We start from the raw sequence: 27063 nt of genomic DNA on the forward strand, positions 1-27063 counted from the left end.
GTAATAGATTATATGGAACCAAGTGTTTGGGCTAGGACATCATCATAAAGAAAATGAATACCCATTACAGTCTTGTGGGTAAAACCAGGGAAGGTGCATTGACAGTGCACGTCTGACATCCACTGAAAAAGGCTGCTCACTGGGTAACAGCAGGCTGTCTTGGAAGACCACAAAGAGATAAAGTAATGCAGAAAACAGCAAATAACAACCTAGCTTTCTGGAGAGAAGAAAGGTCTTTACAATGAGAGGAGCATTCAACATTAAACCAAAAGAAAACACCACCCTTCAGCTGTCAGCACTGGCACCCAGCAGAATTGCACAACCTGGAAAACTGTCAACCACACACCTGCAATTTCCATGCTACATGAACACTACAGTTCTCTTCATTCTACAGGGTGGGTCCAGGGCTTCACTGCACTGAGCTCATTTCAGGATGAAGAGTTACACACTTCGTCTGAGCACACAGTTTTTAACTTTCACTTATGTTAAAATCTCCTTTGGCTACATAGAAAATTTAGCACTTCTAAAGCAGTAATCATCTGTCATTATTAAACCAGAGCTAGATTCCCTCCCTTCCTCCTGGCCCAGAAGACATGTAACACAGGATTTTTATGAACTTATACCCTAAGCCCAAGATTTCACTTCATATATATTTAATGACCCGTAGTTGCATGACTCAGTAGCCAATGGTTCAGGTGGTAGCACGCAGGAAGGTTCCAGTCTGGTGGATTGTTGGATATGGAAAGAGGAGCCTCCCAAGCAGCTGGAGAGTTGCTGTTTCTCTGTATCCAGCACTGCTGTGGATGCTACTCCAGCCCCCTCCCCCCCCCCTCAGTTTGGGGCTCACCAAAGATGCTGGCAACTGGAGAGAATCAAGAACTGGAAAATATATTGCAGCAACAACAGAAAAACATATATTGCAACAAAATTTCTGTTTAGCTGAACTAAGGTTATGATTATGCAAACAACTCAAATGATGAAACAGCCTGTCACTGCCAGAATGAAGCAAAACAACCTTCCCTTGCAATCCCATTTCTCTTTCCTTTTCCTCCTGTTTCCAGCCATGCACTCCCTTGCTCTGGCTCATGTTTGTGCTTAAGAGAGCCTTTTATTGCCAGTATGGCTCACTAACCAGCAGAAAAACGTTCATGTTTTTTGGTGGATTTGATTTCTACTGGGGCAATGATTTAAGCTTTCCCTCAGAAGAGCTCGACAGCTGCTGGGACTGGCTGAGGACAGCGAAAAGAGACTGTAGGTGGGAGCAGACCTCCTTCCTCGGTGCTGGAGGACTGCTAAACTCCTCTACTGAACACTCTGGATTCTTAGGTGAAGAGAAGCTCTAAGGCACTTAGCACATTTAATTATCTGTATGATGAGCAAGATTTGACAACGGGCAAAGAATCGTAATGAAGAAGGAAAGACTGAAAACCGATGCCAGAGAAGTTCACACTCTAAATAAGGCAAATGGGGGTAGTTATGGTAATTGACTTATGAAAACCTCTTTCCGAGCTTGTTCTGGGATTTCTCTGTCGCTGGTACACTTTACATCATGGTTCCTTCAGGGGAGCCTCTTCAGGATAAAAGCTCTCCTTCTGACGCCTGCCCGTGGGAGAAGGCTCAGGCAGGTGCTGGACCGTGGGACAGGTGATGCGGTCACTCCGGCTCTGATGTGTCACAGCTCACCCATCCACGGCAGACATGCAAAACAAGGCAGACTCGGGGCTGTTAGTGGAGCGCGCTTTATTACAGTGGGGCGAAAAAAGTAGGAAAATGAGCAGAAAATCGTACTTTTTCCTCCATGAAGATGACAGCTGTCAACCAAATAAAGCAAACGAATGAGTCCAAGGCCCTACTAAAACAAGAAAATCTCAGGGGGCGCCTCAGAGGGGACCTCATCACTCTGTACAGCTCCCTGACAGGAGGTTGTGGTGAGGTGGGGGCCGGTCTCTTGTGCCGTGCCTGCAGTGAGGGGACCAGAGGAAATGGTCTTAAGCTGAAACAGGGTTACTCAGATTAGATATTAGATAAAGTTTTTCACTGTTAGAGTGGTCAGGCACCGGCATAAGTTGCCCAGGAAGGTGATGGAGTCACCATCTCTGGAGATGTTAAGAGGCGTCTGGATCTGGCGCTGGGTGATGTGTTTCAGTGGTTACAGCGGTAGTGCCGGCTGGACGGCTGGGCTGGATGATGCTGACGGTCTCTTCCCACCTTGATGATTCCACGGTTCTACGTGAAAAAAGCAGCCAGAGGGGCGCGAGGCCACTGCCACCCCGTTCGTTCCCCACAGCCGCCAGCAGCTGAACCCGGCCCCGGCCCCGGCCCCGGCCCCGGCCCCGGCCCCGGCCCCGGCCCCGGCCCCGGCCCCGGCCCCGGCCCCGGCCCCGGCCCCGGCCCCGGCCCCGGCCCCGGCCCCGGCCCCGGCCCCGGCCCCGCGGCCGCCGGAGCATGCGCGGGGCCGGACCAGTTCCGCCACCGCCCCCGCCCCACGCATAGCGGCGCTGCCGGGATCCAGGGGAGTCGCTGGCGCCGCCGCTCCTCTCCGTACTGCGGGCCCCGACGGACGGCATCCAACAACCCCCTGGGCCGGAGGTAAGCGAGGGGCCGGCGGGTGTGGTCCCCTCCCCGCGACCCTTTGTGCGGTCCTCGGGGGCGGGCGGGTGGGGGGCTGCGGGCCGGGCATGGCGGAGCGGGAAGGGGGCGGCCGGCGCCGAGGCGGCCCCGCTGTGCCGCTTGCGAGGGCGGTGTCGGTCCCCGCTCCAGCCGCGGAGCCGTGTCGTGCTCCTGCGGGGCCGCCGCTCCCCGCAGCCGGCCGGGGGGAAGGCGGCTTCAGCCGGGCTCGGGGCGCTGCCGGCCCGAGGGGCTCCTCCGCCCGCGGACGGGGAAAGCAGCGAGTGGATAAGGCCACGGACTGTGTCCGGCCCTCGGGTTTGGGAGCGTCTTCTGGCCTCCCGTTGCGGCTCCGCGGCCGCTGCGCGGGGGAGGCTCGGACATTTATGTTAGCGTCTCTTGAGACGGGCTGGAAGGTGCTGCAACGGTGGAGTGATAGGACGGGCCTTTTAAGGCAGGCGAGCCCTGCTTCAGGTGGGAAATGGAGGCAGCAGGTTTCGGAGCTGAGCGGATAATGAGGGCAATTGCTCCCAGGCTAATTAGATATGTATGAGAAGGGAAATACTGAGTTATTAGTAGAGATCGTGTCTTACGAAACCGTTCCTTGGTTCGTGATGTCTTAGCCTGACCTTTGGGAGGTGTTGTCCTGCATCTGCTTTAAAGATGAATTTTGGGGTTCATAAGCTTCTAATTTCTAGAAGTGGGAACCAGTATTCCGATATAGGTGCCAACGTTATGCCTGCTGTAATTTTTCCACGGGCCACAGGAGGAAGACATACGGGGTGGCGCCTTTTGTTTTGGTTTTTCTTCCCCTCCCGCAGTTTTGGCTGCTGGTGCTTTCAAAGACAGCAGTCACTACAGGCTGCCAGACTGGGGTTTAGCAGGATCATCCTATGTTGTGTTCATGCTTTCCGACCTGGAAAAAGCGTCGGGAAGCCTGTGTCCTCCCACGCACGCCAGCGAAAGCAGTTCGGGATCACTCCCCCCTCAAGACTTCCTGCTGGCTGGCTCAGGGAGTCACGAGTGACGCCTTTCATAGTTCTCCGATCGGTGGCCCGGCGCTTCCCTTTGGCAAACAGCATCTGCCTGGTGAGACGTGTTGGCACTGGTGGTCAGACTTTCCAGCCAAGTGTACTGAAGGGGGGAGAAGTCTTTACTGCCAGGTTTTGAGTGGTCACCAGCTGAGTTAGAGCTCCTGCCCCATGCTCTTTGGTTTTCACTTCCGCTTTCCTAAACACTTGGTCTCCTCACAGTATGTGGAAGTATGGAAATGGTTGGGGAAGGTGATTCTGATATTGGTGTAGTTTTTTAAGAGAGAAGAGGAGGTTGTAGTGACTAACATTTTTTGGTATCCACTCCTCACTGCCTAAAGCTGTTACAGCACCAGCTGATATTCATGTTTGTACTGTGAATAACATTGCACAGAAGTTGTGGACAAGTTCTTCCTGCAATTGCTGGTGGTCCCTGACAGTGGCAAGTGTTACTGAAAAGTCTTATTTTTAACTAAATACAGTATTCTTGTGGCTCTTGCATTATCTAACATTGGGTATTTGTATTACAACTGCCTTTGCAGAAACTGAAAATACCATATGCAAAGTTATGAGCTCACTGAATGCAGTTACAGTGGTGACTGTTATTCTGGCTATTTAGTTGGAAAACCAGAACTAGGAACTGGTGAGTTTATGATGCGGGAGCCAGCCCAGAAGATCCTTGGTGACGAACACTTGGGTTTATTAACCCTTGGCTGGGGAGGGGAGACTGAGGGGGTTGTCAAGGGGCAGGATAAACTTCTGGAGTGTTGTCTTACGTAATCTGAAAACTAGTTTATGTTTAGCTTTGCTAATGCTTTTCTACAGAAAGCACTGTACTCCTCTTTATAAACTAGTGGAAGGTTGAAGTTGCTGGTCTGTGACAAACGTAACCAAGTAATTGTGTGCAGAGACTGGTCTGGGGAGGAGAAATAAAGCTGGCCAGGGTGTACCGTGGAAGTTGGTCACTGGGACAGGGGACCCGGCACTCTCTGGGCTGTGCTCTGCTGCTCTGTGGATCCCAGAGATCACCACCTGCAAAGTGCTGCTGTTGTGTCCCTTGTTGCCCTGCCGTGGGGTGACTCCTTTGGGAACACACTGTCCTTGGCTTGCCCTCTTTTTCTGCCTGCTGCCAGGAGTGTGCTGACGTGTGCCAGTGCTTGGGCCAGCACCTGAATCTACCAGGGCAGCTGTAGCACAGAAGGAGATGCCAAGTCGGATGCTGTGTGTGAGCAGCAGAATGGAGCATCCAGGAATCACTTACCTGACCAAGGGCTTCGGCTTATGTTTGCTATTACCCATTTTGGATGAGCAAAAGCATTTCACTGTTTCACGTCAATGGTGGATTAAAACAGAACTTCAAACTGGCCTTAAATGTGCGTGTTTTATTTATAGTTTCCAGGCTTTAACTATGTTTGGTAGAATTGCTATAATTAATCAAAAAAATCAGTAGCAATTAATTATTGTAAGATAGCAGGCCACGTGTTTACAGTTTAGATCTGTCACATTTGGGGCATGCTTTTTTTAAAATTTTAATTGCAGTTTGACATGATACTGGAGCTGTTGGGCACTGCTGAACAAGCATAAAAGCTGTTGATGAACTTAGTGTAATATGAAGAGATGTCTATTGTGTTACTGCAGTATCACATTAGGCATGTGTGTGTGGTGTTCATTTAGAAACTAACTTAATATCTGTACTTCAAGAAGCAATAGCTCAAGGATTTATGCAGTGGTCACTTTTAGTCTGAATTTTTTGCTGAATTGCTACATTAATAAGAACCTCTTTTCTTTGGATGAGAAAATGAATCCCCAAACCAAAAACTTTTAATAAAGCTTCTGTATTAACTGTGTTCTCAGTGCCTTCTGTAACTTGCAAAACTGTTATCACATTTTGTTATCTTCTGTTTCTGTCCCTCTCCATCCCTCTCACTAAAATGTTCCCATATACTGATGTGGAATGCTTTAAGGTGGGTTTCAAAAGTTCAGCTGATCTCAGTGAGAGTGAACGAGCTCTGGAAAAATGGGATTTCCTGAAGTGTCAAGTGACTGGTTCTAGCAGAGCTGGATGTCAGCATGGTGCCTTAGAATACCATGTGAAGTGGTTTATTTTTTTTGGTTTTGCTGAGGGTTTTTCTTCCCCCTCTTGTTTTTTTTGTATTACTTCCTGATCAGTTGTCATAGGGCTCTCCCAACATCACATGAGAATCAGCCTGGAATCTCTGTATTTTGAAACTCACCACTTGACTGAATCTTCCTAGTTTATACAGGTCTCTTGCTGCAATTAATATGTTGTAAATGGACATGGGAAGCCAGTTCTCTCTAGTGGCTTCTTGCTGGATCTCATGATTTAGCCCCAGCCAGCAACTAAGTGCCACAAAATTGCTTGCTGGTTTGCCCTGCCCCAGCAGGATGGGGGAAGAGAATCAGAAGAGTAAAGTGAGAACTCATGGGTTGATGTAATTAGATAGTTTAATGTGACAGAAGAGGAAGAAAAAATATTATTAAAAGAGTTGGAATATATAAAACGAGTGATGCACATTGCCACTACTTGCTGACCAATGTCCATGCCTTTGGCCAGATTTCCCCCCAGTTTATTTGCTGAGCATGATGCCACGTGGTATCCCTTTGGCCAGTTTGGGTCAGCTGTCCTGGCTGTGTCCCCTCCCAGGTCTTTGTGCCTCTCCAGCCTTCTCACTGGCAGGGCATGAGAAACTGAAGTCTTTGACTTAGTATAAACACTATTTAGCAACAACTAAAACAATTAGTGTGTTATCGATATTATTCTCATCCTAAATCCAAAACACAGCACTAGGAAGAACATTTTCTCTATCCCAGCCGAAAGCAGGTCAGTGGAATATTAGAAGGGATGGAAGTGTTTAAATACTTTGGACGACAGAGTGGAAGCTTCTGCAGTTGTGTATAAAATACTGTCCCAGTTGGGAGGAGAGTTTTTGTAGGTTTTTCATCTTTGCCCTCATCATAATTGCATCTTGGCCTCCTAAAAGTCTCTCTTTGCTTCCTGTGAAATGTTTTTCTCTGTGTAGGTTTTCTCATTATTGAGACCTAAACTTTGACAGTGCTAAGCATAGTAATTAAAGCCTATTAGCCAAAGGCTGCTGTTGATAACAGATTAAATGGGTAGTCTTAATGGAATTCATCTGTAGTGCCAGGTATCTTTACTGCTGACTGGCAGGTCACAGAACACTTATTTAGCACTTAGTCTTGTTAATTTATTTTTAAAAAAAATTTTTTAAGAGTTGATCTCAGTAAATATCCGAGAGCTAATCCTGTTGTTTTTTTTTTTCCCATTTGTTTTTTTTTCAGTCTGCCCTCTACCTAGTAAGACTTCATCAAAATGTCTCTCTATCCTTCCCTAGAAGATCTGAAGGTGGACAAAGTTATTCAGGTATGGTGGACTTTAAAAAAGATGAATTTTGATGACAATAATATATCTGGTGATATTTAATCCAGGAAAGGGGAGGCTTACTGTAGTTGAGAACTTGTTTTACCATCTCACTCTGAAAGGGAAAAGACAAACTGTTTGCTTTGTAGCTTGATAATATGATTAATGCTTACTTAACCACTTGGATATATTTATTTTGGTTTATATATTAATTTGTCTTCATATGTTGATATGTTTGGGTTTTTTGAAGTATGGATACATGGTCTTAAGTAGATGAACATAGTCTCTTCACATACTTCGACTCTGACTTGATGACTAAACTAATACATCTGCCGCATCTCATTCCCAATGTCCAACTCTGCGGCAGAAAGCTTTTGTGGTTATTTGAGCACAAAAAAACCCCACTGGCTGTCTTAATGCCATCTGGAATCAGACTTGTCCTCCAGCTATTTCATGGTAGTGACCAGTTCTCACAGTACATCCAAGATTATCACCTTTGTGCAAAACCCTTTATGTGTAAGAATATTGGTAGTTTTATTATTAGACATGATGAGAACTAAAAAATATCTGTGAAACAAAATAATGAAAAACCCTTTAATGGATTAAAAACTCTATGAGAAGCTTGACGTGGATTATTTCACAAGGAGTTTCCCTTCTTTCTTCAGCATTTTACTTTTCCCTGAACCTAACTTGCATTCCTTCTCTGTTTAAACAATGGCAAGGAGTTATAGTGTGTTTTAAGGTGGCTTCTACTTCTGTCCTTGCTGTTTTCATTGGGAAGCAATCAAGCAAACTGCAAAACCAGCTTCTTTACTCTCCTGTGCTATTCTGAAGTGCAGTGCCTTGTCTCATCTGTGTTTGTATGTGTGGGGTGGAGCTTTTGAAGTTGTGGGTGCTATGTTGGGATTTCTGCTTGTCATGTCCACCCACTCCATTGTTCTTATCTAACCACAGTCCTTTATCTACAGTCTGGTAATGCTGAACTGAAAAATAAGTAGCCTGGAGCCAAGAACGTGCTCCTTTGGCCTCTTATTGACCAACTGCTAGAGTTTTATATTACAATTGAAAATTATAATAAATGTAATCAGTAAGCCATTCCATTTTCACTAACACTTTTCATAGAATCACTGAATAGGTTGGGTAAAAGTTCTCTGCAACAAGCAGGGACATCTTCAACTCCATCACTTTGTTTGGAGCCCTGTCCAACCTGACCTTGAATGTCTTCAAGGATGGGGCATCTACCACCTCTCTGAACAACCTGTTCTAGTGCTTCACCACCCTCAATTTATAAAACTCCTTCCTCATATCTGGTCCAAATCTAATTTAGTTTAAAATCTTTACTCTTTGTCCTATTGCAACAGGCCCTTCTAAAAGGTCTGTCACCATCTTTCTTACAAGCCCCCTTTAGTATTGGAAAGCTGCTGTGAGGTCTCCCCAGAGCCTTCTCTTCTCCAGGCTGAACAGCCCCAGCTCTCTCAGCCTTTTCTCGCAGGAGAATTGTTCTGTCCTTCTGATTGCTTCTGTTACCATTTCCTTGGGACCTGCTCTAACATGTCTTTCCCGTGCTGGGGATCCCAGAGCTGGACACAGCACTTCAGGTGGGGGTCTCACAAGGGCAGAGTGGAAAGGCAGAATCACGTCCCTCAACCTTTTGGCATCAAAAGTTAAACTGTTTCCTTCTCCCAAAAAATGCATTATAAAAATGCTGTCTCTTTAAATAAGTCTGAGAGCATTCTTAGGAGAAGAGGGGGCAGAGTGCTGGAAGACAACTTCTGTATCTGCAATGAGTGAGTAAGATTCAAATGACTGCTGGCTAAAACAAACAGACATGTTACATTAAATATTATTCCAACCTGCTCTTTTTGCCCATCATTTGAGTTGGAGCCTGTGCTTCTAAATACACGTGATATTGCTAAATAATGACTCATTCTTGCTGTGAAACTTTTTTTCTAAAGACAACTTCCTGGAGCTTACAGGACTAAGAAGTCTTCTATTTTTAAGCATTTCCTTAACATCATGAAGTAATTTTACTGTCATGCTGTGTTAGATAATTTATGTGTCCTGTTCAGCATAATGTTTCACTATGCATTGAGTAATTTCCCCCCCACACCTTTGACATTCAACCTGAGGAAAGTTATTGGGATAGCTATTTCCATCATGCTTTAGAGGCCTCTCTAAGGCTGTGTTTTTCATGGGTCATGAGCACACAAGGCCAAAAAATAGAGCTGAGATATTGAGAAGGAAGGAAACTGACTCACAAATATAAGAGAACTTAGTAAAGTAAGCCAGTCTGCAGTACAGAAATACGGCTTTATGTGTTCACTGTAGTGGCAAGTGCTGTAGAAAAATTATCTTGGAAGGTCCATTTCTTTCAGAAGATATTATACTAGTAGCATTGGATTGTGTGGAACTTGACACCTGAAAAGAACTATGGATCTCACTAATAATGTCTGTAAATGGTGTGAAGAAGTAAAACTGCTGCTATCTGGCTGAAAAAAGTAATAGCAAAACACTCTGCCAAAGGTTGTACCTTAAAACTTAGTTATAAGCTTTGTTGGACAAAGGTAATGTTTCCTTTAAGGCTTTTTAACTTGTTTGATGACAGAACAGGTTGACAGGAAGGCCGTTCTACATTATCACTGTGGCTTTGTCTCTGAGGAAGATGTGAGTTGATCTGCCAAAGTAGTTTTGGTACTATTACAGCATGTTGTATTGAAGCTATTTATTTCACTTAAAAAGATTGACTTCATTACTTCACGATGAATAGTAACTAGCATGTACAAGAAAAAAGAAAATATTGAGTCTCCTGCTTGCATAATGTTTACTTTTTCTTATACACAATTAACATATGTGAGTTTCTTTGCTTTTAGGCTCAGACTGCCTTTTCTTCAAATCCAGCTAATCCAGCAATCTTGTCTGAAGCTTCTGCTCCAATTGCTTGTGATGGAGGTAAGCTCATGTACTGTACAGTATCCTAATGTTGTGGAAAGCAGTTACAAAATCCTAAAGTTAACAGTACAGTCAAAAATAGCTATAAATATGTTAACCTATTTACAGAGGGAAATAAATGTTACCCTAATTACATTTCCTATTTAGAAATGCTAACACCCACCTTGTGGGTCAAATAGGCATCTATAGGAGTCAAAAACCAGTGTTTGCTTATAAAAGGAAGTTGTGTCTAGGAGTCGCCCTTCTCTGTTTGAAACCTTTTCCAAGTGAGCCTAACATAACAAGATTTGATGTTGGTACCATTTGTGGTCTGTTTAGCCCTTACCTCAGACACTTAATTGTCCTTATTTATCACATATATATTTGTACACTTTAGAGGACAGCGTGAGTCAGAGTCTTTCCTCTACACGTGAGCTCGCTCAGGAACAGACAAAGACAAATCTCTGTCAACAAGAGAAGTGTCCAGGAAGGTGGTACTTAATCTTGTTGTTTAGTCAACATTAAGCTTCCAGCAGATTTTGGAATCAAATGTATGGTGGGAAATCCATGAGATCTAAAGCTGAATGACTTGTATCCATTTCTCCTTCTTTTTTCCCATGCACATGTACATCCACAAAGGTGCACAGGTATGTTTGGGGTTGGAGCTCTGGATTAATAAATTACACTTGGTTTAAAAGGCCTAAAACCTCTAATTAGCGAGACCAGCAGCAGTGCTGGAATGGCAGTCAGGAAGGCTGGTGGATCAGGTATTAAGGCTTGGTGGATGGAACTTTGTTTCCAGGTCTTCTCTGAGTGCTTGTCTGTGTGTCTAAGATGACTTTAAGGCAGGAGTTTGCATAGTTCACCAGAGTTGCCTCCAGTAGATCCTTTCTGGATTGGATACTTGTCTGACCTCACCTCACCAGACCAGATTTGAGTTTGCTTCAGCAGTCTCTTCTTGGCAGCATTTTTTCTGCTGTCCATAGTTACAATTCTCCTGCAAGTATTTGGCCAGCAGGAACCAAAACATAATTTTGACATGAACTTGTCTGTGAATTGCTCTGGAACTCTGTGTGGCTGAAGAGTGATTAATCATTCAATATATCCCAAATGAAAGAAGGCCTTATATCATCTATAGGATGTGCCGGACCCACTGGAAATTCTTCTTCCTGACACAGACAGGAGACTACAACATCAAGAGCTTTTGTGTTCTACTATGGGTTCTGCTATTTGGAGCACTCTGTTTCAAATGAGAGTGTAATTCAGCCAGCAGAGATGCATCCTGAGTTGTGGTCTTTACTAAAGAACAAAACAAAAAAATTATGTAGCTGCAGAAATCTTGTGCTGTGTTGTGTATAATCCTAGGGGCTTGAAAAAGCAAGCAAAAATAGCAAATTTATTAATCAAAAGCTTGTAATCAATATTGATGAAGCTATAAGCTAGCAGTTTAGTCCAGAAATACAATCAGACAACTCTCGTGCAAAGCAGCATATTAAAGAGCAAAAAAATGTCTTGTTTATATTGGCATTCACCTTGCAATGACCTTTGTTCCTTCCCAGAAAAGTTACTTTCCATTGCTGGTCAGACATGGTTTCTTAGAATAGCTGTTTTTATGCATTTATACCCATAAATGAACACTAGAAACCTAAGCTTTATGTGCTGGGGAGTGTGGCTGCTTCCAAAGCCTTCCTTTGCATTAACCCCCCTCTCTCCAAGCAGGCTTTTCTGTCCCCACTCACTTAGTGAGAATGTCAGGGGGACTCTTAAGAGCTCTCATAACTGGCACTTGTTAAATGGCACCAGTTAATGATCTGTGGAATGTCAAGAGCAATATCAGGTTTATTTCTAGAGTTGTTCAGCTCAAGGCCTGACAAGTCTGTCAGTTCAACTTCCTTTCCTCCCACTCCTTGCACCTCCCTCCGCTTGGGTATAGAGGGATATTTTAAAGGCTGTGTGTGTCTTTTCTTGTTTAGAGGCATGTATAAAGCTCCTTCAGTTTGAAGCTGTGAGAAAATGACAGCTACTTTGTCTTGAAGACTCAAAGCAGACTGTAGTGGGGGCCTTACAGCCAGGAGGCTTCTGCAGAAACCTTCCCATGCCTGGGATCGGGAATATCCTTGTTATGAATGCCTCTTGCGAAGCAGTGCTGTTTTGAACTTGGTAGAAGGTCTCTGTTGTGTGTGTTCTTCAGCACACCTGGTTTTTGGGGTGGGGAGGAGAGTAGTTTTTCCCAGAAGTTCTAGTGTTTAAGGGCATGTCCTCATGGAATACAGCACAGTGTTAGTTTTGGAACTTGTCACCATGCATTTATCGTTATTTGTGTTGTAAAAGGTGAATAGAGTAACTGAAACGGAAAGTCCTCTGTAAGTTCTTTATCTCAGAAGTGCTGCTTGTCTGGTTACTCTTTTAAACCAGGCCACAATAACAATCCTGATTCAAGTGGATCTTCTGTCATAATTCTCCAATTAAATAATTAATTAATAATTACAATAGCACAAGATTTGTCAAAGTAATTGTGCATGTAAAAGCAGTTAACTGCTCCTTCTGTTAAACCAACAGTTGTATTGATTTTTGTTTCGTTGTTCTCCTGTAGCCTTGTACCCCAGATTGTATCCAGAACTTTCTCAGTATATGGGCCTGAGCATCAATGAGGAAGAGATGCAGAGAAACTTAGCAGTGGCAGCAGCTGCACAGCCACAGGGTGTAAGTACCAGTCAAGCATATTCTAGAAAACAAAATAAAGACTAAATGTGTATCTAGCATTCTAGAGAGCAGACTATCATTTGCCTTAAGTACCATACTTGACTGAGAGGTGAATTATTTAAGTAGCAGTGCCTGTTTTAGTCTTTAGTCTGTTCTGAAACTGAGCAGTCCATTTCCAATGTTGGGAGGGGGTGGGGGACAGCTGGTGTTGTGGCTGATTTTGTGTGTTGTTTTTTTTAAAATATCACTTCATACAGACTGACATACTGCTGCTCTTAAAACCTGAAAATAAGTTGTCTGGCTGTTTTGTTTTAATCAGCAACTGGTAACAAGACCTTCTACTAATTACATGGTAGCTCCAGTGACTGGAAATGATATTGGAATTCGCAGAGCAGAAATTAAGCAAGGCATCCGTGAAGCAATTCTGTGTAAAGATCAAGATGGCAGAATTGGACTTCGCCTTAAGTCTGTTGATAATGTAAGTGTAGAAGTTGCTTTTGCCTCTAGAGATTTTACTGCTGGACTGTATTAGTAGTGAAGTTAGTGTGTGGTCACAAAATAGTCTTCTGTATAATGGTTTCTTATCCATTACTAGAATATTCAAGTCCTTATTAGACTTTTAACTAGATTTCCAGCTGTCTGAGCTAGGATCTGAATTTACAGCTGCAGTTTAATGCCACGTGTTTTATTTATAAGACCTGAAAAACCACAGCTGAGAATCATCTCCTTTTTTGTAAAAGGTGCTTAAACCATTTTAGCTGTTTAATCTGAGTGTTTTTAAAAAAATTGTACTGAAGATAGCATATAGGGTTAAAATACTTTCCTGTAGTTCTTCTAATGCAGAAAATGGGGTTTTCTTAGAGTAGCATGGGCTGGTGTTTTTTTTTTTAACACCCCTCCCTCCCAAAGGTATTATTTATAATTTGCTTTGATATTTGCTTTACTTTGTTTTTAGGGATGCTTGGACTAGAAATAGCTTTGTAAACGCCTGTTAAAACAGACAAGTATTTTACTCCTTTGCGTAAGACTTTAATGTTACCCTCATGTCTCTTTTTTTCTCTTGAATATTTAGATATCTAGACAGAACAGATTTGCTCATTTTTGAACTTTTATCTAGCATTAATTATCTGTCAGACTTTTAAATACATCTAGAAACAGACTGAAATTTCACAAGTGCCTCTTAAGGAGAGATAATTAGCAAGTCCTTCTGGGTGGTCTGTTTGGCTGGTATTGTGTAGAATGGGAAACTTTAAGGGGCTGTGTGTTCTGTGACTGGTCGTCTTCATCTTTAACCAAGAACTTCCCCTTCTCCTCCCCTCCCTTTTTTTTTTCCTCTTTTGTAGGGTATATTTGTCCAGTTAGTTCAGGCAAACTCTCCAGCATCCCTTGCTGGTCTGCGGTTTGGGGACCAAGTTCTGCAGATCAATGGTGAAAACTGTGCAGGATGGAGTTCTGATAAAGCACATAAAGTTCTGAAACAGGCTTCTGCAGAAAGGATTTCAATGATCATTCGGGACAGGTAAAGCCAAGCACAGTTACGGATTTGTCGTTATCCATCTCTCAGTAATTCTGTGGGGTTGGGGTCTCCCCTTGCTTGAGCAGGTTTAACGGAATCTGTTTGTCCATGTACTTCAGTGGTAAAGATCTTCAGAAATGTTCCCTTTTGTGGAAACAGTCAAAATGGTTCTTAACTTGTAAGCTTCCTGGGCATGATGAGACATAATTTTTTTCCAAGATAAACTAGTGAGTGAGTGATGGCACAAGTTTAAATTTAAACTCTGAATTGAAGAGTTCTGTGCTTTTTTTCGGATACAATTTTTTTTCATTTAGTGTAAGTGAAAGCCAGCAATAAAAGATAGTAACACAATGCTTGCTGTATTAATGAATACATTTACATTTTACGTAGCATGACAGCTTTTCTTGTGAACTCTGTTGCTTATGTATGAATTAATTCCAGTTTTATTAAAAGCATGCTTGATGACCCAATATGTTTTTTCAATTGTATTAAATAAGGATCTTGTAGCTAATTGTATGTAGTAACAACAGGTGAGATTAAACATAAGGCCTGTAGGCTGCAGGAAGATAGATGATACTTCATGTGACTAAGCATACGCCTCAAAGCTTTTTCCATGTTCCTTCTTGCTTAAGAACCAAGTCTGACCCAGTGCAGGGCAGCTGTTTTCATCAGGGCAATTACTTCAATCACTGAATCAAAATACTGTGGTAGTAGGTTCCCTGCTCTGTCTACCACTTCTGTGCCCAACATGCCACCCTCTTCCTATATCTACTGCCTTTTTAAGACACAATTTAAAGGTTTATTGTCCCTACAGCAGTAGAAATGTTGTTGGGGAAGCCTTGTACTCTCAGAATCTCAGTTGTTGAAACTGCCTGTGCTATTTTATTGACCTTGTAATGTTTGTAGAGAACTTAATTTTTAGTGGATATTTGCGTTTGTTTGGTTGTGGTGGTGGGTGGGTGGATGTTGTACGGGATTTTTGTATTATTATTAATCCAGAGGGTGAAATATCTCTAGAACAGGGAAAACATGTAAGGTTTATAAACAAATATATTTTAATATAAAAATATTAACAAAATGAAGTTAAACCTAACAATTTGTAATTATAGATAACGTATGGGTTTCTTAGAGTACAATTACTTTTTGTAAGCTAAAGATGCTAAAATAGCATGTGGTTATTTCTGTGGTTTAGTAGACTGAAAACATTACTTTGTACTTTAAATGTCTTTTTAGACCTTTTGAACGAATTATTACCATGCATAAGGACAGCACAGGCCATGTTGGTTTCATATTCAAGAATGGAAAAATAACTTCAATAGTGAAAGACAGTTCTGCTGCAAGAAATGGACTTCTGACAGAGCACAACATCTGTGAAATAAATGGCCAGAATGTAATTGGGTTGAAGGTAAAATAAGTACTATGTGGGGGGTGTGGACGGCTGTGAGCTTTTTATGTTTGTATAGTAAGTGTGTTTTGGAGAGGGAAAAGGTTGTAATATATTGTTTAATGTTCATAAAATCAAAAATTCAGTCATGAGAGGTAACTTGACTGGAGAGACATGCATGTTTTGGGCTTCTTTGCAGTTTTGTATTGGTTGTCAGGGCAGCTCATTCTCATCCTCTCTGCCTCTACCTGTTGACGCTGACCCTCAGTTTTTATCTGTAGTCCAACCTTGCTGGGAAAACGAAGGGTAAGCTTCCTCCTTCCAGCCTGCATCAAATTATAGCAGAAATTCTGTGTATGATGTCTGTGTCCCTTCTCTAGTCAGTTCATGCAAGATACTCCTAACCAAACATCTGTGGTGTTGCAATTTCAGTGATTTGTCCTGAAGGTTGAGTCCTCCAAACAAGGAGTTGGAGGGGTCTCGAAGCCATGTGAAATGTGTCTAGAAAAAGCTCTTGAACTGCTGCTTTCTTAGTCAGCTTGAGTTGTGTTGCTAATATGACTTCTTATTTACTAACAGGACTCACAGGTTGCAGACATCTTGGCAACAGCTGGAAATGTAGTGACCATCACTGTCATGCCTTCCAGTATTTATGACTATATAATAAAGAGGTAGGTAATACAATGCAGCCGTGGTGTTAATTATAATCAAGGTGACAGTGACTATAAAATGTGTTCATTATAAGACCTAATTACAAACTTTACATAAAGATTGGAGGAGGGGATGGGGATGTCCGAAAATTTGTTTAATATGCTGTTTTGGTCAAATTGGCATATGTTTGTACAGTTTTTAACCTATTCTATGTTTGTGATGATCCTTTGCCTTTTCCTCTCTGGAAAAACCTGAATTTCCTCTCTGGAAAAGCCTGAATTTCTGAGGACTTTAAATGGCTGGATACCACAAGTATTTCTTACCTTGTAACTAAAATGTTTGTAGCACAACTAATTCCAGTGACATAAAAGTGATTCCTGGCAGGATAGTTCTGGGTTTTTTTCCTAATCCATTGGCAGCAATGGCTTTCTACAGCTCAATCTGTCCTGCAAAAATGTTTCCAAAGTTGCTAGAAATTAATAATGCTTCAGGTGTAATTGAGGTTTTTTTCCTGGATTTTTTTTTTTAATCCCCTTGGCTTGGTATCCTCTTTTTACAAAGCAGTTTTCAGTCTAAAAGCCACATTTTCCCCTGCTCTCCTTCCTTTGTGCTTGTACTCTGCTTTGCACACGTGCCCATACCCTGAAACATACCAACAACATAGCTCAGGTGCTAGAAATGTTGAGTATTGTGGGTTTCTCTTTTGTCTGGGGGTGCAGTTTGGGGCAGCTTTCTCTAGCAACATGTCAAAAATAGTGGAGTAAAAGTCCAGCTTTTAATTTGTATTAAAGGGCTGGCAATGACAAAGCTACTGTGAGCAGAAGCTTGAGTGGTCTTTTGTAGTTGTCTTACAAAACTGAATGCCTTTTCCTTTTCCTTAGGATGGCAACTAGCATTGTGAAGAGCCTGATGGATCACTCCGTTCCTGAAGTCTAAACTTGCACCATGGATGTCTGTGTACATATATATAATGATGATTCCACTAAACTTGGGCTATTATACTCAGTGATCTCTTTCTTCTGCACATGAGCCTTTCTGGAGGCTGAGAGAAGATATGCTGCATCAAGCATTTGCATCTAAAATGGCTGGGAATGTCACCGTTCAACATATCTTGTGTATTCACACACTGTAAAACTTGCAGCCTTACATGCTTGACAAATGTGAAATTCCAATTGTGTTATGACTTCTTTTCATAGGTCTTTTATTTAGCTTACTACTACTATAAGCCATTGCAACTAAAGGAACCAGGTATCACTTGCAAAGCTACATGTTGTTACCCAGGACAATGCTGTTCTTTCTAAGACAAATGAGTATTTTTACTGCTTTTTGTTTGCAAGAGTAGATTTGAAATAGCATATTAGAAGTAAGGCTAGTACTAGTTAATTTTTTGTTCTAGTAAATCCTGTTTACACAGAAATGCCACCTAGCTGGATATAGCTCAAGGCATCAGTCATTAAGTAACCGTAATTAAAGTAGTGTACAGATACTCAAATCTTTTTATTACTTGTTATATGAATTGTAACTAATATGCTTATCTCTCGCCTTAACCATGTTCTTTTAAGGATTCAGACATAACCAAATAAATGACCAAAACTTTACATCCTCTGTGTGTACATACTTAAGATGACCTTTCATCGAAGTCAGTTTCAGCCAACAACTAGGATAGGAAATACAGTGTAAAATATTTAAATATGCTTACTCCTTTTAACATTGAAATGTTTTAGAAGGGTAGCTCTGGGCTACTTTAAACAAGCTGTGTTTAATGGAAAAAATTCTTCACTGTGAGGGTGGTGAGGTAATGGAACAGGTTGCCCAGAGAAGCTGTGGATGCCTCATCCCTCAAAGTGTTCAAGGCCATGCTGGATGGGGACCTCAGCAACCTGGTCAAGTGGAAGGTGTCGCTGCCTATGGCTGGGAGTTTGGAACTAGGTGATCTTTAAATCCCTTCCAGCCCAAGCCTTCTTATGATTCTAACTCTCTTCGTACTGTAAGCTTAACACATGCAATAGCAGCCAGCTGTTCTCCAAGATGTACTAATTGTAGAGTTCCAGTTTCACTGTAAAACTGCCTGCAGCTTGCTGGGTGTGCTGGGTTGGGCTGGGGTGAAGTTAATTTTCTTGTAAGAGTGGGTATGGGGCTGTGTTGGAAGCTTGTGACCAAAGCAGGGCTGATAACACAGCACTGTGTTTGTTGAGTACAATGTGCAAAGTGTCAAGGCCTCTCCTGCTTCTCACTCTGCCCCTGTCCCTAGGGAGCAGGAGGCTGAGAGGGAGCACAGCTGGGACTGCTGACCCAAACAGATTAAAGGAAAATTCCACACCCTTTGACATTATGCTCAGCAAGAATTAGGGGGGAATCTTTCTGAGGGAGTTGGTCTGGGCATCAGTCTGCTGGGGGAATAGGGGAATGATTACCTTTGCATCACTTTTTTTTTCTTCCCCACTTTCTATTTTTCCTTCACTTAGTCCCCCCATCTATTGCAATCCACAAATTTTCATAGCTTTTGCCCTTTTGATTCTCTTGCCCCTCTTGCTGTGGGGCGGGGTGAGTGAGAAGCTCAGTAGGGGCTCAGCTGCTCATTGGGATCAGCCCACCACAATGGGTCACAGGCAGGTTCAACTGAGACTTGAAAGTTCAGTGATTGCCTTTTTACTTTTTTTTCCTCTGCTCTTTTCCAGATTTCAGCTGTGAAATATAGGATCACTGAACTTCAGTTTTCCTCATAGTTGGCAGCAGCATGAAGTCAAAGCAAAGAACTTCAGTTTAGCAGAGGTATTATTTTTTAAAGATGTATTTGGGGAATCAGTTTAGCTATTCCTTCAGAACTGACTTGGATCCTGAACTGGTCTGGGGATGGTGGCCTCTTAATTATTTTCTTGCTTGTCCATTTAAAGGACATACACTGCAAAAGATTATAAGAGATCACACCAAAATGAAAAGCAAACACTTCAGAGCTTGGCAGTCTGCAATAAACAGTCTCACCTGTCAGTTCCTCAGCATGTGTAGCTAAGTGTAGCTTTTCCTTTTTGTAGAAAAAGCAGGGTTGGGAAACCTGCTCTTCTGGGAGGAGTGAAGTTCAGCAGTGTAAGCTCAGCTCTGCCTGTCAAGAGAAGTCTTGCTGTGGAGCTTGCTGTTTCTCAAATGAATTTCTCAGTTATGGTAACCCAGAGAAAACCATTACAGTACTTCAGGCTGGAGATGTGATCAAATTCATCCTGCAAGCCAATTGAAGGGGACAGTTTGGTTGCTAAATGATGTGTCTCTGGAACCACTGTGGCAAGCCTACACTGGCAGTAATTGGTGGCTTCATGTAGCATTGGTATAATTCAGCCCCATGGGCTAGGCCTTGTGCCTGCAGTCATCTCTAAGGGCTTTGCCAAGCTCCTTAGCTTAGCTGTGAAATCCCTGGAGCCTAGACACTCATCTCTCTTTCTAACCTGTTTTCACTTAGGAGCAGATGAGTCAGCAAGGGCTGATTCTAGAGCTAATGGGGCTTTAAAACTCTTTATTTACAGCTTAACCAGTGGCATTTGGTCACTTAAATCTTGTGACTCCCTACTAAGAACAAGACTGGCTAAAACTAAAAAAAAAAAACGAACAAAAACCCAAGACAAAAATATGTTGGGGAATAGAAGATGACCATAGTTATTTTTTTTTGTTACCAGGCAGATTGCTGGAACTAGTGGGGCAATCCATTGGAAAAAACGGGTAGCATTTCAGTACAAGACCTTCCAGCTATAGCAGGTAGCAACCAGAAGTAAAAGAATAATCAAAAAGCTCTTTTTTAAGGTAGGAATCAGCTAGCATTGAAGAGTAACTTAGGGTTAAATGCATGTACATAAATTCAAATAAACTGCAAGGAAATATCAAGGCACCGTGGTTAACTTGACTGGTTTTTCCCTTTTCAAAAGCTATGGCTGCTTTAGGCAATGAAGCAGTGGGTGAGTGCTCTGTTTTAGGGCATGCTTTACAGCAGAAGGTAAACCTCAGCTGCACTCCTATGCTCTGCATACCATGCAACCCTGTTGAACCAAAACAGGGTATGTTGTTTGAGGTAGTTTAACTCAGAACTGAGGGGTCACAAGCTTCAGGGTCATTTTCCTCCGGTTTAGCTCAGCAGGAGGCCCCCTAGTGACAAAGGACAATCCAGAATTCACCCGAGCCGTTTCCAGGCATGTGTAGAAAAATCACATTCTGTCTTCTTTGTCTACACCAGAGTATGTTTGGGAAATAAATAAACTGAAAGGTGAAGAAACAGAGCAGACATCAAACATTGCTCTGCAAGATTAAGACTGGTACAGCAGGAACGCATGGTATGGCTTAGTCTTTTGCCATGTGTGACATAGCCACACACACTCATTGATTACATAAATACCCAGTGCATAGTGCAGCTGAAAGAAATACCACTTTGGTTTAATACCACTACCTTTCTGAAAAATAAGCTCACACTCCAACACAATAAAAGATCAGGGGAATGAGAGAACAGCCCCTAATCCTAAGCCAGTTGTTTTACAATGCCAAGTCTTTCACTTCAAAACAGCTCCTCCCAGCAAATGATACCCTGAAGTTCTACAGAGAAAGTAATCCTTGTGCAACATTGCTTTGTGCCTGGGTTAAGACAGTTGGGGAATTGGGTAAACCCAGGAATTCTAGCTCTGTTTAAATGCCATACTGAAATTCCATCCCAAAGGTGATTTGCATTAAAGAAGGTTGAGAAAACAAAACATGAAAATGCTGAAGGATAGTACTATAAATAAGGAAAAGGAAGAGTGATAGTCTTTTATGCTCTAACTTCAGGCACAGGATTAGGGGAATATTTATCCCAGTACATGTAGGTGTAGTTGGTCTGTTAGGAGATCAACTTTATGCTTGTCTTCTTTTCAGACCAATACATTAGTGCTGTTGTTTGGCAGGAAAAAGCAAGAGAAAATATGTTCTTAGTGTGCTCTATGCCTTTGCAAATAGCCACAGCTGAAGTCTATCTAGGAGCCCAGACTGAGGACTGCTCAGAACAGCAGCTGCTGTGATGTTCAAAGCAGTATTTACAATCACGTGCATCTCTACTAAAAAGAAAGGTTGATTTCACACAATGTGCATGCATTATGGCACGAGACATGACAGCATTAAGCTGCACATACCTGAAAAGGCTTAAATTAAGAATGCAAATGCTGCTTCTTTCAAAGCAGTTCAAACAGCAAGCTCTGATGCATTCCATGTAAATCAAACAATGACTGCAGGTTAAGAGCTCTTTAATTACAGAAAAATAAGTCTTTAATTTCATATCAGATCTCATTTTAGACAAGCAATTTCAGTATGATAGTCCATGAAAAACAAATGCATACTCTATGGAAGTTAAGAGCTCTCAGTAAAGTCACCATAACATAGAAAGTTGTAGGTGAACAAAGCTTCCTATCTGGTTGAACTTCAGCAGCCATCATTGCACGCAGTTAAATTCCTTTAAAAGGTCTGGTTTAAAATTACAGTTCATTTAAATGGAGGGAAAGGCACTTAGTATTGCAGTTTCCAGAACATGATTTGTTTGTCTTCCCCTCCTGTAATAACACTGTTGCACTGTTCATTCATCCACATGGACATTACAGCACCTGGGAAACAAAACAAAGCAAAAAACAAACAAATCCAAATGCAAATGAGTGTGGTACTCGAGATGACAGAACAGATCTTTTTAAGAGAGTTTAGCACAGTCTGATCATTACATTTCAGTGACACCATATATGCGAAGAGGAATTTTAGTAGGCTTGTAGGTAGCTGCTCGTATTCACAGTGATGATCTCATGCTCCATTGCCTCAGCTGACTTTTGGTACTAGAGGGACATCACCACTGCAGTGTAGAATGCAGATGGCAACTAAGGAAAGCATTCATGGAGAATGAGCTTTTTTACTCTGCCATTTGGAATTTTCATGTTAAAAGTGTATTCACATCTTGTAGCACATGCCTTAGAAGCCCAGAATGATCTCTCCACAGGTCAAGTTCCAGAGTAAAACTTACAGTAGGGAAGTTTGAAACAACTGTTTTTAGTTAAATAGCCTTAAAAACTTAAACGACCTCAGTTTTATTCAGTTTTCTCCACACATTCTGGTTGCTGATGTCCTGAGACTATATAGATATATTTCATCAGCCTATAAATCCCCATCCAAACCAAGTTCTCTAGTAAACTTTATTTAACATTGTTAGACTCAGCCTGGACAGACCATGACAAAGGATACAGTGCAGTCTATACTGTATTTGTGGGCCAAGAGGTAGAAAAAGTTTGGCTTTTGCAGTGTTGTGTGAACTAGAAAAATTGAGAGTAATTTCCCTTTGGCCAGTCTGGTAAACAGCAATATTCCTCCACTGTTGTTAGATTTCCTAGGCAGCTCACATGGACCTACTTTTAATTCTGGTGTTTCATGTAAAGCTGACATCAGGAACAGCCTGCTGGGCTGAGCAGATGAGTCAAAGTTTTCAGTACTAAAAGAACTGGAAAATAGAAATCTTGCATTCAGTTTGAGAATGGGAATACTTCAGGCATACCTGTATGCCCTTTGATTCTTTCAATAACTTTTCCTCCAAGAATGTCCCAAATCAGTAATTCACCAGATTGAGAGCCTGATAAGATGGTATTTCCATCCCACTTGAAGCACCTGCAAGTAAGTCTGAAATTAGTTCATGCCAAGCTTTTACATAATGACAGCCAAACATTTCCAAACTAGGTCAAAAAAGAATTGGAAATAGAGATATGAAATCAAAGGAAACTCCACTTTTTAACACAGTCTTTCTGGAAAGATTATTCCCAAATTATTTTAAAGAGTCATGACCCAAACTTGCTTCTCTGACTGCCCTAGATCTAGCTAGGCCTGCCCCTGGCAGAGGATAAAACAATCCCCTAACAGAAGAGGACCCAGTCAGCTACACGTGTGTGATATCCCCGTGCTCTCATGAGCCATCACTTCTGCCACTTCATATTCCTGAAACAATCATTTGAACTGCAAAGATGACTTTCAGGTAAATAACTAGTGAAAATATATATGTGAACATGTGTATGTTTAGATATACCCACAAAAAAGTGAACAAGTGTACTCCATGTATAGCTGCTATATTTTTACTCCAGTAACTGAGTAAGCATTCCATCTGTTTACCTGATAAACCATAAATAACTGTATACATCTCAGTTGCTGGAAAAAGGTGATCAGTCTTTGATTTTAATAGCCAATCATTTTTTAAGATCATTGAAATAAAAAGAAAACATTAAAACAAACCCCCCAAAACAAAACCAAAGAATCAATTATTAGCTATAGCGATGATTTAAGTAAGAAAATTGTCACCTTATTAGAAATTTCAGTAGCTCAGCTGCTGGAAGAGCTGGTTAGCTACAGATCTCATCATCTTTAAAGGACATTAAAGTTGTTGTTGAAAAGTTATTTACTTAGCTGTTTGAGTTTGCCCCAGTTTGGAAAGCTTGATCATAATGCACACAACATGATAGAGTGTCAGCCTTTGCCCTCTAAAAAGTGATTCAACAAAAAGTTCCCAGTATTACTGCCCTTTCCACTCTGCTGTCACCAACTATCTCCATGCACCTCCGTAACCTGCATGTTCTCAGCATTACCTCTGTGGCTCTTCAGCAGTCACAGAAGATATGAGCATTCCAGTTTGTACATCTATTACTTTAAAACAACAGTCCTCTCCTGTGCTCAGTAGATGTCTGCTGTCTGTACAAAAGAAGAAAGCAAACAAAAGAAACAACAACAACAATGCATGTTCAGACATTCGGTTCTAGTTACTAAAGCACTCTGTGATCAGCATGTTGGATATGACATTGCCTGACCTACTTATCTATAAATAATTTACTGGAAATTAAGTCTCTAAGCAAGCAAAGATAAACAAGATTGGTTTAGAATCTAGACCACTGGTCTACAGCCTAGCATGGCCTTGTGTACAATTAAATTCGTTACAGTGGAGATGTGTGACAATCCAAAACATCTCACCATTCCCCTTAAAGCAGTAGTTCTAATAGGAAAGATACCAGGAATAAGATTCCCTTTGAAACTCCCAACAGTGCATATTAAAAACAGAAATCCAACATACCAGGACTAAAAGCAGAATGCAATACAGTCCCAGAATGACATGGCAACTGGTGCAACACTGTTGCTGTAGAAACATCCCAAACACTAATGGTACCTTCTTTGGTTCCAGATGCCAGTATGGTATTTGCAGCATTAAGGTCGATTGTATTTACCTAGGAAGTTAAACATCCCATGATTTTTCCTATTCTTTCATGTAAGCCATCTTGAGACAGGTTTTAAACATACACAAAACAAGCCCATTATCCCTAAGATGATATTTTATTTATGAAAAGCTTTGAATTTAATTCTCAACATCCTTAAATTAAGTACAAGTATGAAAAATCTGAACTATAAAAAGAAAAAATAGGTCACTTAAAGATATTTTAAAAGGCTTTTGCTTTGCTGAATCAGAAATGCTAAGTAACATTTCATATTGCTTTTAGTACCTATACTCTCCATCTAAATGCCAGACTCTACCCTTAACGGTAAAATTTTCACTTTTAAAAAACTTCCTACCCATCAGTGTTTCCAGTTCTCTTGGCTACAGTTCTTAAATATTACCAGAACTGTTTCACTATTTGCCAACGTGACCTGTTAAAAAACCTAACTCTTAGGAGGTTTAGAATACAGTAATTCTAAGTATCTTACTAGGCTGACATTAGAGGCTATAAACAAAAGTATGCAGTTACACATTTATGATTCATTGCACACAATGTGTTTATATATTTACAGTGAAATTCACTAAGATATTTGATAACATAGTAAACAACTCAGGAATTCTTTTTCATTTGCTTGCCTTACATTAAGGGGAAGCTGTAACAATCAAAACACTTGAAAAAAGATTAGTCTGTTTTCAAAACCAAAGAAGCAAACAAAAGCCACCCAATCCTTCCTGCCCCCATAGGAATTCTGTGCACACAAGCTGAGCAAGACAAATTAAGAAACCTCTGTTTACACTGGTGCTTCAGTCCCCAGAAGTGGGCCTTTCAATGAAGCAGGGAGCAGAACCATCAGACAGTGAAAACCCCAAAACACAACAAAAAGCCCCCATACACATTTCCCAAAACACACTCCTCAGCCCCTAACCCAACCCTTGTGCTTTACCACTAGATCATGATTTAAATGATCAATTAATTTTATTATTCTGAGATACTGTAACATACTTACACTAACATCATGTTCTAACTCTGCAAGCAGTTCAAAGTGGTGTTTTTTATTGCTCAAGGTCTCTCCAGGAACACAGTGCCACACCTACAACACAGATAGTTAAGTTTGCTCAAGGAAGCAGTAGTATAACCCCAGATGAGTTCCTCCAGTGCTGAACTCTCACATTACAAGGAGGACTGCTGGTGTTCACTGTGGGCCTTGCCTACATGGCAGAACACAGCAAGAAATGGCACCTGAACTCATTTACCCTAAGCAGAGCCACGTGCTAAAGATGACTCTCCTGACTCCAGATAGCTACAGAGCTTACCTAAGAGCGGGTATATCACTGCACTGAGTGTGTACTTGCCAAAAAGTCATACGCAGCAGTCTTCGGGAAATTATTTCCTGTGTCTAGCTTCCAAATTATCTTTCCACCTAACTGTAGGCATGCTCTTTAAAATTAGCAAGTTTCTGGTCCTCTTAGCTGAAGAATGTAAACTACAAAATTATTAAACATTTTGGAAGTCTATTCCACCCCGGGAACAGAATCACCAAAGTCACAAAACATTCCAGTTCCTCCAACAAATACAGTTTGTCTTCAGAATCCTTATTTTTTACAGTAAAGTTAGAATGAATGAAATTTCTTGAAAAATAACACTTTAGCTTTGAAACAGTTGAGCTAAAGCTAAATGAAAAATAAACTCTAAAGTAAACTTACTGTGATACTAGCTAGGTTATTACTCTAGTACCAGAGGTACATCCAGCCCAAAGCATTTGGCTGGCTGAATATTACAAAGTGCTGGCTATAAATAATTATGCAACTGTAACAACCCCATCTACAAACCTTCACAGTGGAATCCCAAGATGCAGAATATAAGCGCCCATCACGCCAACAGATCTTGCTGACTGCATCATCATGGCCCATTAGGATGTCTTGCTGTCTTCCAAATGCAATTGAATAAAAATATCTAACAGAGGAAGGTTACAAAAGCATTACATTTTGTAAAACTTAAGGGTTTTTTTTCTAGATAAAGTAACTTTGTTTCTGTAGTTTCTAATGGAAATCTAATGGGAAGAAATAGAAACAGACACTGTTTTAACTACGAATTTCTGTATCATTATCTAAAACCATAAACAAAACAACCAAGGCACCCCATGCAATTCAATAAAGTCAAAAGGAAATAAATACACACATATGATTGTCCCATGAAGAACTTATGACAGTGGTATCTCCTGGTAAGATCAGACAAGATGACAAAGCCTGTAAAAAAAAAAAAAAAAAAAAGTAGTATTCAATTTCTTACCCCAAATTCAATAAAAGTATATTAACATGCTTTTGGAGAACAAGAAGCATTTTAATCTTCTGTAAACAACATGCAGATGTTATATGAACACTGACCAAGAAAAACCTTAAGAGGCTGGACACTGAACAGCAAGAATACTTCATCTCTGTTAAATAAAGGTAGCAGAGACATTCAGAAATACATGCAGAACTGAGAGATCTTTCCAAAGAAGCTGGTATATTGAAGTATGTAATTCCTCACTCAGAAGTAACTGGGTCAGATCATCTTTTAAGCTGCTGTCAATTCTGGACTCAAATGGCTAACAGAAACTAAAAATGCAGATTTCTTTT

General features: G+C 41.4%; 2 protein-coding genes and 1 long non-coding RNA gene across 5 annotated transcripts in view; 1 reads left to right on the forward strand and 2 right to left on the reverse strand.

Moving 5' to 3' along the window:
- Positions 1–1723: 1723 nt before the first annotated feature.
- LOC125317121 lies at positions 1724–2313 on the reverse strand. The gene is made up of 2 exons (XR_007199944.1): positions 2058–2313; positions 1724–1959 (listed from the first exon to the last, which is right to left on the reverse strand). It is a non-coding gene; the product is annotated as an uncharacterized LOC125317121 (long non-coding RNA).
- Positions 2314–2479: 166 nt separating this feature from the next.
- LOC125338428 (syndecan binding protein) lies at positions 2480–17818 on the forward strand. Its single transcript, XM_048329192.1, has 9 exons — positions 2480–2589; positions 6960–7041; positions 9909–9987; positions 12560–12669; positions 12989–13147; positions 14013–14188; positions 15419–15590; positions 16149–16240; positions 17102–17818. The coding sequence occupies exons 2-9, from the start codon at positions 6991–6993 to the stop codon at positions 17154–17156; spliced, it is 894 nt and encodes a 297-aa protein (XP_048185149.1). The 5' UTR covers positions 2480–2589; positions 6960–6990; the 3' UTR covers positions 17157–17818.
- A 3634-nt stretch (positions 17819–21452) lies between these two features.
- Positions 21453–27063, reverse strand: part of NSMAF (neutral sphingomyelinase activation associated factor) — a 39049-nt gene continuing 33438 nt past the window's right edge. For all 3 annotated transcript variants that reach the window (XM_048329189.1, XM_048329190.1, XM_048329191.1), the window contains 7 exons: positions 26624–26691; positions 26275–26398; positions 25452–25535; positions 24307–24457; positions 23828–23930; positions 22753–22862; positions 21453–21823 (listed from right to left, as the gene is read on the reverse strand). In XM_048329189.1, the coding sequence (XP_048185146.1) occupies positions 21729–21823; positions 22753–22862; positions 23828–23930; positions 24307–24457; positions 25452–25535; positions 26275–26398; positions 26624–26691 (735 nt within the window). In that variant the 3' untranslated portion in view covers positions 21453–21728. The remainder of the gene's footprint in view (positions 21824–22752; positions 22863–23827; positions 23931–24306; positions 24458–25451; positions 25536–26274; positions 26399–26623; positions 26692–27063) is intronic.

The sequence above is a fragment of the Corvus hawaiiensis genome, chromosome 26 (genome assembly GCF_020740725.1).
Source record: "Corvus hawaiiensis isolate bCorHaw1 chromosome 26, bCorHaw1.pri.cur, whole genome shotgun sequence".
Taxonomy (NCBI): Eukaryota; Metazoa; Chordata; class Aves; order Passeriformes; family Corvidae; genus Corvus; species Corvus hawaiiensis.

Excerpts from the sequence above, each read along its gene's own strand:
- LOC125338428 (XM_048329192.1), top strand. The coding sequence starts at position 6,991 with ATGTCTCTCTATCCTTCCCTAGAAGATCTGAAGGTGGACAAAGTTATT. Across the intron at positions 12,670-12,988 it reads CAGCTGCACAGCCACAGGGT|CAACTGGTAACAAGACCTTC; the intron begins GTAAGTACCAGT and ends TGTTTTAATCAG. Across the intron at positions 15,591-16,148 it reads AGAATGTAATTGGGTTGAAG|GACTCACAGGTTGCAGACAT; the intron begins GTAAAATAAGTA and ends ATTTACTAACAG.